Genomic DNA, 10,372 nt, shown 5'->3' with positions numbered 1-10,372 from the left:
TGTAAGGTGTAGACTATAGACATGCCTATTTCAGTATCCCTTTATTCATTCCACAAGACATCAGCCAGTCAAATTACTTAAAGATTGATGCTGCTAAATATTTTTTCAAAGTGCTGATAGGATGTTAAGTGAACCCAGAGATTCTGACTAAAACCACGCCCATTCCCAAGTGGCTCAAACTACCTTGTGCCTGCCAAATTGATTGTGGTTTGAAGATATGATATATGGCAGGTAAGACAGTGTCACAACCTAATTGATTGATAACAAGTCCCACTGGTGACCCTGTCTTAGGGACCATTAAGCAGTGTCCACTCAAATCAAAGAATGACATCCTAATGGCAACATCAGGTTTGATTTACAAGGAAGGAAAAAGGTAATGCATTTACACTGACTGGAAACAATTGAAGGTGATTTATTCACATGTGGCATTCATTTGAAAACCTGCAAGTGTATTAGGTCCAACTTCCCTTAGGAAAAATATGTGACTGTCGCTTCTCCAAATACAAGTCTAGTGAGACATATTCTCCATATACAAGTCTTGTGAGACATTACCCTGGGTATGACCAGAAGCTAGCAAGCTAGCTAGCTCTCTCTCTCTCGCTGCTATGCTCTATTCCTCCTAATCCTTGTGAGTGCATTTGTGAAGGGACTTGTGAAACTCCTGATGGACTCAATTGTGACATAGATGATACTGACACAGTGGCCGCCTTGGCATCAACTGGCTGTGGCTGAGTATGACACATGCAACTATGAGAAGTGGTTGCTAGGGCTTCCATAGGGGCACATCATATGTTAAGCCCCAGCCATAACTTTTGGACGCGGCCCATGTCCAAATCTTTTGTCCAGTACTAAGTCTACATTTGTTTCAGTTAAAAACACAGGTAACAAGAGGAGATCAAGAACCTGACATTTTGGGGGTGGGTGGGGCAAGACCCATTTTGGGGGGGGTGGCAAACATGTTCCAGCTTTTTCCACACTTTTGAAAGGGAGGGAAGAGACACAATCCTCCCAAATTTTTTGAAAAAAAAAGAACTCAGAAGGAAATTTGGCTGGATTTTTTGGAGCCATGCTTGGCCCCTTGGATCCACCAGTGACAGCTAAAGGCTGACGTAAGGCGTAGTGGTGGCTCTGCAAGCCCATTTAGAACACATCCTTACCTGATGGAGTTTGCTAGGTGAGTAGCGTGCATCTTTTGAATCACAAGATCAGCGATCTGTTTCCGATCATCCTCTGGGTTTTCTCCAAGCAATGACATAGAAGAATCATTCACCTACAGGCATGAAACATGTTGACAAACATTTAAAGTACATTCCAGACCCTTATACTATCACCAAAAAGGGTAGTTTTGCCAAAAATGAGAAAGTGTGGCCATGGGTTATGCTTTGTTACTTCTGATCAAGGGGCTGGGGTTCAGTGTCTTCGATATGGCATATGTCTTGACCTTGCACAAAATTTGCCTCTATGCTCCTGGGAGCATAAATGGGTACTTCACTGTCCCTATGAGGGGAGGGTGAGTTATTTTAATTGATTGTTGCAACGATGAATGTATAATGCCCAGCGAGCTGGGATAGTTCATGGCTATGTTTTGGGCTGAGTAAGCATGGTGAAAAGTGCATTGAAAGCCTATTAGCTCTGAAATAGGCTCTATAAATGTGTTATATTATTATCATTGTTATCGTTGAAAATAATGGAAACAACTAAAATCGTTGTCATATATTGAAAGTAACTTGCCACAAAGAAGATCTAAGTCTGCTTCTCATTAAAGGAAGAAAATGTTCATGTGAATTTAGAGGTCATGTTTAATAAATTTCATTCCTTGCAACACCTTGTCTGAAAGTTTTTGTTTTGGTTTCCTCTACAGATTGAGGAGATCTGATCTACACAGACCTCGATTATGTAATCTTTGCCATCTTTGCCGTGAATTGCTTCAACTGCTAGGACGTCCAAGCCACCAAACAACTCCGAGCATTCATCAACCCATAACTTGAATCTGCATAATGGACAAATCGTATCAATATCAAAATGAATATGCACAAGAGGAGTACTTGGTGAGGGGATAAGCGGGCAACGTAATAATGAGTTCATGACAATGGTATAACAGGGGGTGGGGAAGAGGGATGGAGGAAGTCACCCATCTCAGGAAAGTGTCGCCAATTTCTTTTCTTTTTTTCAAAGGAATTGATGGTGTCATTAGGAAATGGTAGAACACGACCTTTCTTGATGAGGGGTCGAGGATTCTTTACAGATGAAAAATGGAGACAACTGTTTTAGGGGAAAAAAAATTTGCCCCCTTCCCCAACAAGATCTAGACGCAGTACAAGTTCAGAAGAGGGTTGGGGGCTGGCCGATGGGTGACTGCAAGGACGGGTAGTTGTCAGCCACAAAGTTAAGAGCGTGCTTTAGTGGGTGGACCAATCATGGAGTGGGTGTGTACATGATTGGAAAAATGAGTATAAATCTTAAGGTTACCCTTCACTAAAAGTTAAAAGTTAAAAGTTACAAGTACGAACAATATGTACAAATGGGAGGTCCATCAATGTTGGCGTTCACAAAAGTGTGATTTGAGGAGGGGACGATTGGGTTAATTGTTTATGGATGGTTGAACAGATTAAACATGAGAATAGAGACATGCATAGAGCTGTGGGGTATGTTTACAGAAGTGATTTCTTTAATACCTTTCTGTCATGGCTATTTGCTCCACAACTGCTGATCCTGTGTTTGCTTTCCAGTGTCCTGAGATGGATGTTCGCCTGGGGATAGTACAAAAATGAAATAAAAAAAAGAAGGATAACTGGGGCCAAGATTGGTGCCTATCCTGCTGGCCAAGTGCAGAAAAAAAACTCTACAAGAAATTGTCTGTTAAGCGCTGATTAGCCTCGAGTTGAAGTGCACCCCCAAGCGGCAAAAGAAAGACAGATGGTAGTAAGTTTTCCAAGCGGATTCTTGTACGCGTTCTGTGTGTATGCAAAGGCCACACATTAAGGAATAAATTTGTTACGTGTACTGAGCATGCTCTGTGTCAAACGTGCCACTGATCTCCATCATAAATGCGCGCCTATGCAGTGAGTACCAAAAAACACATCCTCTGTTGTTCTGCTCGGAGTGAATAAACAATTTGGGAATTACTGAACGACCAATCAGCACACTGTGCACAAGCTTGTGGAACAAGGAAGGGCTACCATCCAATCCTAGGAAGGGAGGATACTTACAAGAAGCCATCATACAACACCAAGACAAGTCAGTCAAATAGATCAAGCCTTGGTTCCCCTGTGTTACAGTGCTACACAGTGTATTTCATGTATGCTCACTGCTAACCAAACCATCATTTCATGGCCGTTATAAGCATGGTGTAAAGTTATAAATGAAAAACTTTAGTGCAGATTATAAAAAACGATTAAAATTCACATTTTTTTGCATGCAGCGAAGTATACATGTTAAACCTTGTTCCCTCATTATGTGTGGGGTTTTGCTACTATAAAAACTTAAAAATATAATGAAGCTATTTAAAGCCCCATGCTAGATACCAAAGAAAAATTGTTATTTGCAACATTCAAAATGCCCATTTTTAACATTCCAGCTTGACATAAGCAATCACGTTTTGCAAACAAATGAAAAAATCTGGATCTCAGTAAATAGTGATTGACAATGATGAAAAACTGAAAAATAAAAGAAAAAACTCTTTTTTAATGGCAAAATGTGCAAACTTCAATTCTTAATTTTAATACTGACAGCTTCATCAGAAAGAACTTCACTTAGACAAAAGAAAAGCAATCATGAAAATTTAATCTCCTGCCAAAAGTACAGAATAATTTTTTTGGAGCTTTTTTTAAATTAACGAATTGAAGTAAACTGCATGTTCCATGAATGAATTGTATTTGAACTTTTCAAATCTTCTGGGTGAAAAACGTGTAAAAGTCATTGTACATTACATGAATGCATTAATAGAAAAGAGTGATCATGCAGATTTGAATCCCCTTCAGATGTGTTTGCCATGGCAAACCTTCAGTGAGCACAATACCTCTGGTTTTAGAAACCTGGGAATAATTCAGACTACCCTGGAGGTCATTATATGAACTTCCTGCCAATTACAACTCAGGAATTGAACTCCCATCTTCCTTAGCTTGCTATCCTTGGGTTCCTTAGTAACACACATAAAAATGAGAGCATGAAGCCGTGGATCTGTCTGGCATGACCTTTTCAGAAATGCTTAGCTGCCGTGTTTTATTGGGAATGATGGGTGACATTGTCACTCCGGGTGGCCATCTTGTCCAACTGCATTTGACAAAAGAGACAAACAGGTGGACGGGTTGGATTTTTGATCTGGCTTTTGATCAAAATGGGATTGGCTTCCTGCCAACATAAGTTTGGTGACACAAATGTGAACTGCTTTCCAATTAAAAGGGACTTCAAGAAAAAATGACCCCTTATATTGCCTGATGGTTAAAAGATCAAGCTCATGAGAGCGACAATTTGCAAACCAAATTGATGAATGTGATGTCCCATCCTAACTCCTCCTACTAATGCGTCTTAGTGTTACTAGGAATGCCCATTGTTGACTCTTATTTCCAGGTCACACAATGACCTCTAAACAGACTCTAAATGTATGGATGAGTGAGGGAGCTCTTGGATCTCACACCACCATCTTGACAGACATGCATTGCATGCACTGATTCCACAACCAATGGCACTGAAATGTCCATGAGACTGGGCACCCGACCTCACTTCATATGTATGAGATATCTGAGCTGAGTTCAAACTAAATCTGGGTGAATCCATGGGAACATTCATGGGTCTATGCCCAGCATGATGATGAGACACTACACAAGAAGCCAAAAAGTATGGGCCTTGAGCTGGACTAAGACAGGGTGCTTTTTCCTAAGCAAAGGAGGATCTTTTGGTCCTAACTGCACATCGCTGGTTCACAAACGACCAGGAAGCCCAAGCATTGCAGTCGCATTGCTACCAACAAAATGAATGCGCCTGACCAACATGGCTCTTTTCAACTGATGAGGAGGTGCGTCTGATGAGGAGGTGGCCAAAGTAATACTCTCCTTCTACATGCCCAATGTCACACTGCATGTTCCAGCTGTACTGTGTGCATCATCGTGCATGTGCACATATATGTTAGACTTGTGACATAAGCATCCATGCCAGATAGAAATCATGACTGGGATTTGCCAGAACACCATGTGACTGAGCTTAATGAATATATCTGTTGCAGAAGAGGGCTGGTGGTCTCATCTGTAAGCCTTTAATTGAGAAGGAAATAAGCAGATTGAGAACCCAACAAATCTATCAGTTGAGAAAGGAATAAACAACCCTGCACAAGCCCCACACGGCCCTTTAATGGCAAAGTAGCCTAACTTGAAATTTCAAATTTACCAGGTTACATCATAATTTTGAAACTAGCCATATATTTACAGTCAAAGCTGGAAGAAAAATGAAATATTTCTTAAATAACATACCCCTTGTAATCCCATTAATTTGCAAAACGAAACAGTTATTAACAAAAAAAGGCAGTTGATCGATGTTTAAACTTGATTTTCTCGATATGCCACTTTTCATGTTAGGCTTTTTTTTTGCAATACAAGGGCCGCACATCTTAACACTTCACCAAGTTCCCTACAATGACCAAAAGTAAATGCAACCCCCTTTTCATTCTGATTTCTACCACAGCAAGCAAGGGGGAAATCATTTACACTCTTCAGTCAAAACCAAATTTTACAATTTCAAATATGAAGCACAAGTAAGACCTGGATTCAGCTCTACAAGAATAAAACATTAAACAGGTGGCGTACAACTACAAACAAGTGCCTGACCAATTAACGTAACACAAATGTCAGGTGCATTCCTGGAACTGACTCACTGACATGCGTACGTCCCATTGACTACCTCAAGACTTGGTCCTCAGCCAAGAGTGGTGTTGCCGCGATGTTGTTTGCCAAACCTTTTCTGACTCCTCCTCTTCTGCTTGACGCAAACTACCAACCCACTTTTACATTTTAAGGAGAGCTTCCTTTTCAAACAGTTTCCTTATTGTCTTGATTCATTCTTTACACAAATATTGCATGCAGCTCAGTCAGTGTACTTGAAGCTTTCCAAAGTTGTGGTGTGCAGCCTTTCTCTGTTTCAAGGGTCAAGTTTATCTCGTTGGGGGAAGGAAGGTGACAGTGACAAGGCATACGGGTACACTTTGCACATCCCCAGAGAGCCAGTGTACCCATCCCCAGAGAGCCTGGCAGGCCTATGCTTTAATTTTTTACTTCTGGATGGAAAAAAAGTCAAATACTACATGATAAAAAAGATTCCTTGACTGACTACAAAATATGGCATTCTGGCTGGGATCCAGGGGCTTTGTTTTATTAAATTAGCAAAAAGGCCCTGGAAGGGGAAATTGACTGTCACTGTGGCTAGAAAAAGAGGGTCCTGGACAAAACGAAAATTGGGTGGCAAGATATATAGGGCCCTGGATGCGGTGTTGTTGTTGTGCGTGCTTGCACACAGAGTGAACGCTCACTGATAAGACAGATTTCTGTGGGTGTCAAGATACATGCCAAGATATTATGAGACTAAAACTACAACTTCAAGCTTCAGTTTCATTTATTTCTAATGTCATTTTCTATGATTTATGGCATCTTCCCTTTTCCTGTTTCCTGTTTTTCCCCAAAAATGTTTTTGGAGGTGTATCAGAGCAGACTATGGTTCTTCTCCTTTGACATCATGACAAAATGTTTCCCTGTGGGCATGTTGGTGTATCCACCGTGCTTGAATTTGAAGGAAAAAATCGCCTCCCCATAGCAACAGTGTCTCAAAAAACTCTCTGTGGTATTTGAGTGAACATTTGAGTCTGCAATTCATTCCTGATAAATTCTATCCAGTGCATGCTACTGCACCTGTGTTTTCATGTTGGCAGTTTTTAATACAACACAACATCAACTGAAATATGCCTGACGGAATGTCCAGCAGACCAAGCAAAATATAAAGAGGTCGAAAGGCAATAATGAAACAGACTTCAAAAGTGAAGTGGACGGGCAGAGATAGCTGGGGTCGGGAGGAACGGAGGGGGTGGGCTGGGTGGTTGGAGCAGTGTCAAAAGAATTGTGCTACATCAAGGCATTTACATACTCACATGAATGCCTTGTAAAAGCTGCCAATTTTCTGTACACGGATATCGTACTTAGAATCAATGAAAGATTCTGTCGTCGTGTAACAGCTAGTGATAGATACAACACTGGTGATATCCTGGAAATCCTGGTGGTTGGTTACTTTCACCTGTTACCATGGAAACAAAGATGTTCACCAACAGTTAAAAGAGCATGTATCTGATGCATTTTTGACAAAGTGAGTGTTTTTTGGTTGGCTGCGACAGAATTAATTTGTTTGTTTTCACCCAGGGAATGCAGCCTACCCACCATCAGGGGTTACAAGCACTGATGAGAGGCTTACCAACTCTGTGGAAGTAACCTGTTTCCCAGTAGGGAATGGAAGGTATTACGTATCACTGTTAAAACCCCTAAGCAACTTTTGACTGGAAAATAGTCAGTGGTCTGGACACATCCCCCTAGTGACGTCAGTGCCCCCTAGGTCCACCCCCCCTCTTCTAAATCTTGAAGTAAGCACAACCTATATATAAGCCACAATTCTTTTGTTTTTGGAGTCCCCTTACAAAAACGTTTTCACCCCTGGGTGCTCCAAAAGATGCATTGTATGTGACCCCATCCCATTCCTGTTCCAACCTTCCAGGGTACAACCCTTTCACAATTTTCAGAATCATACTAGAAACAATAGATGGCAAATCCCACAAGTCATCATGCAAATGACTCACTGCCTTAACCAACAACAAACATCTCACTTTACTACAAGTTTCCCAATTGTTTCTCTGGGCTAAGCAATGGTCTTGTGATGTTTATAACCCTCGGGGAGGACAACCGATATTTCCTGTTCAATTATAAATGCCAAGTTCCTGCGTCTTAAGCTTCACTTTCAATTTCTGCTGCAAGGCTGCAAACTTGGGAGCCTGCCGTTTCACCTGCACCTTTGGTGACAGTTTGGTTAAGCTCAATGCTGACAGATTGATCTTCAGTGAACTCAACTTTAACTTCTGTAGGCACTACTGGATATTTACAGAGCAATTGAACTGATATCACAGCCAATTGTATATACATGAATAACTACAATATGTGCACGACGTTAAAATATGTCAATGAATATATTTTGCCAGTCCAGCTAATTTATACAGGTAAATGAAAATTTACTTGTCATGCTATTCCAATGTGTTACAGAAAGTTTTAACAATCAATCTACCAAATATTTCTTTAAAAGCAACTCATATTATTCTCTTTGAAATGATGTACGTAAACAGAGTTATGACATATCTAAAGCAAATCTAGGAGATTTGAAATGTTTCCTCTCAGCTGCGAAAAAATTCATACTTTCATAAAATGAAACATTTGTTGATAGTCTGAGAAATAATCCTACCTTTCCCATTCCGGCATGTGCATGGCCAATTTTGACAACCAGAGGGAACCTGGGATTAGCTAACTGCAGGAAAAGGAAGAATAGAAATTAAATGCTCATTTAGTCGATGTATAGAAAAGACAACTTTTATGCAGTTTGCTATTTATGGGCAAATAGCATTGCTCTTTATTCGAGCTTAAGATTTTAAAAATTGAGGTTCAATGATGCAGAACACACCCACACTTGTCCGAAAGGAAGAGAGTTGATCCAAAAATGTTGGCTCTAGTGATCACTTGTCAACAAAACATCTTCCGTTTTCTTGCACTAGTCTGATCTGATAACAATTTCATTGATTGGCCATTGAAATGTTTCAGAAATTTCGTCAGATTCTTTCCAGTTTTTGTATGTGAGTGTGATTCTGAGAGATACCAAAAACTTGGTGATACTCAATTTCCATGGTCGGTTTCCTTTTCATTTCCTAAACCTTTTCATTATGTGAGGTCACAGTGCAATATGAAACACAGAACCAAATTGACAAAACATCCCAAATCCTAGACAGGAGTTACATCCTGCATCTGTGTTAAAAAAAATAGACATCACGAATAACAAAATACAAACTCAAAAGATGACAATGAGGTCTAGACATATGGAAAGCTGTGGGGGGAAATCAGATCACATATGCTATCTCTTAATAAAGACAGTATGGAAATTGAATATTCTGGTGTTTACTCATATGAAACTACATGTATTATACGTTGTGTAAAATGAGTGATACTTTGTTGACCTTTCAGGAGAGATACTGTCAGTTCTAATGAGCAGCAAAGACATGAGAAAATCTCTTCTATTTCTATATCTTCATGAAAATGTTTCACTTGCAGTGGCCTTAACAACTCAAAATGGGGTTATTCAACAAAAAGGGATAATTCAGGATGAAATTTCATCAAAAAGTTCATATGCAAACTGTGGGAACTGCTTGTATAACGGGAAAGTTGAACAAAAGAGATGTCTGGTACTTGTCATGAATGAGCCTCTAACATTATTCAGGATCAACCATGAACATAATGTGTCCCTTGTCACATAGATCTGGCAAATACTTGAATTCATTGATTAAAATCAAATCATAAAAGGAAGGTGAAATCAATAGGGCAGGATTTAAGGGCACCATGTACACTATCATTAGTATCTTTTTTAAAAAACATAAACATACATTTAAATGTAAGGGGGCAAACAACTATTGTTCATGAGCAAGGTTGAGTTAATATCTCTGTAGACGTTGGTTTCATATAGTTATCTGTTGTCTTGCTCTGGGACATTCCTTCAAATTCAGATAAGCATGCCAGATTAGTAAAATAACTGATACCAGTGCTAAACATCAACAATTTAAACAATTCGTTTCTCAATACAGAAGAAAATATCAAGTTTCTTTGATACACCATGGCAATCTACACCAATTTTACTACTACAACAAGGAATAAAAGAACAAAGGAATCACTCAAAATGAATGACTGAGGGTGATAACCTAGATCAAACTTTTCCATCTGTCAACAGTTTATTATCTGAACTTTCAACTTCACTGTTTTCTCCAGTCTTTGAAACGTCGCTCAAATTCTGGGAAGTGATCCAAGATCAACCTCAAGCTGTGAACAGACTTTTCCTGCGTCGGTAGAGGTTGGGTTTCCTTCACAACTGATGGGGGAGCATACTCATTACGGACCCAATATAACACAGCTTCAGCATCCAACAAAGAATGACTACATCAGGTTTGAGGAAGCATTTGGGGACATTTCGGTAGTCCTATATCCCTTTGGTCCAACGTCCCATTGGTCTCATATCACATTCACAGAGGAAACTAATGAAGAAAAATGCATAGCAGTTGCTGTAAACAACTTTTATTTATCCAACATCCCAACCTCTA

General features: G+C 39.9%; 1 protein-coding gene across 6 annotated transcripts in view; it reads right to left on the bottom strand.

Moving 5' to 3' along the window:
- Positions 1-10,372, bottom strand: part of LOC110983659 (synapsin-like) — a 180,044-nt gene that overhangs the window by 3,504 nt on the left and 166,168 nt on the right. For all 6 annotated transcript variants that reach the window (XM_022243092.2, XM_022243088.2, XM_022243089.2 and 3 more), the window contains 5 exons: positions 8,479-8,541; positions 7,130-7,272; positions 2,676-2,750; positions 1,888-1,990; positions 1,158-1,270 (listed from right to left, as the gene is read on the bottom strand). In XM_022243092.2, the coding sequence (XP_022098784.1) occupies positions 1,158-1,270; positions 1,888-1,990; positions 2,676-2,750; positions 7,130-7,272; positions 8,479-8,541 (497 nt within the window). The remainder of the gene's footprint in view (positions 1-1,157; positions 1,271-1,887; positions 1,991-2,675; positions 2,751-7,129; positions 7,273-8,478; positions 8,542-10,372) is intronic.

Source organism: Acanthaster planci, linkage group LG04 (genome assembly GCF_054643075.1).
Source record: "Acanthaster planci isolate LZ-2023a linkage group LG04, COTS_SCS, whole genome shotgun sequence".
Lineage (NCBI taxonomy): Eukaryota > Metazoa > Echinodermata > Asteroidea > Valvatida > Acanthasteridae > Acanthaster > Acanthaster planci.
The sequence above is the reverse complement of the archived record's forward strand: the minus strand, read 5'-3'. Positions and strand labels throughout refer to the sequence as shown.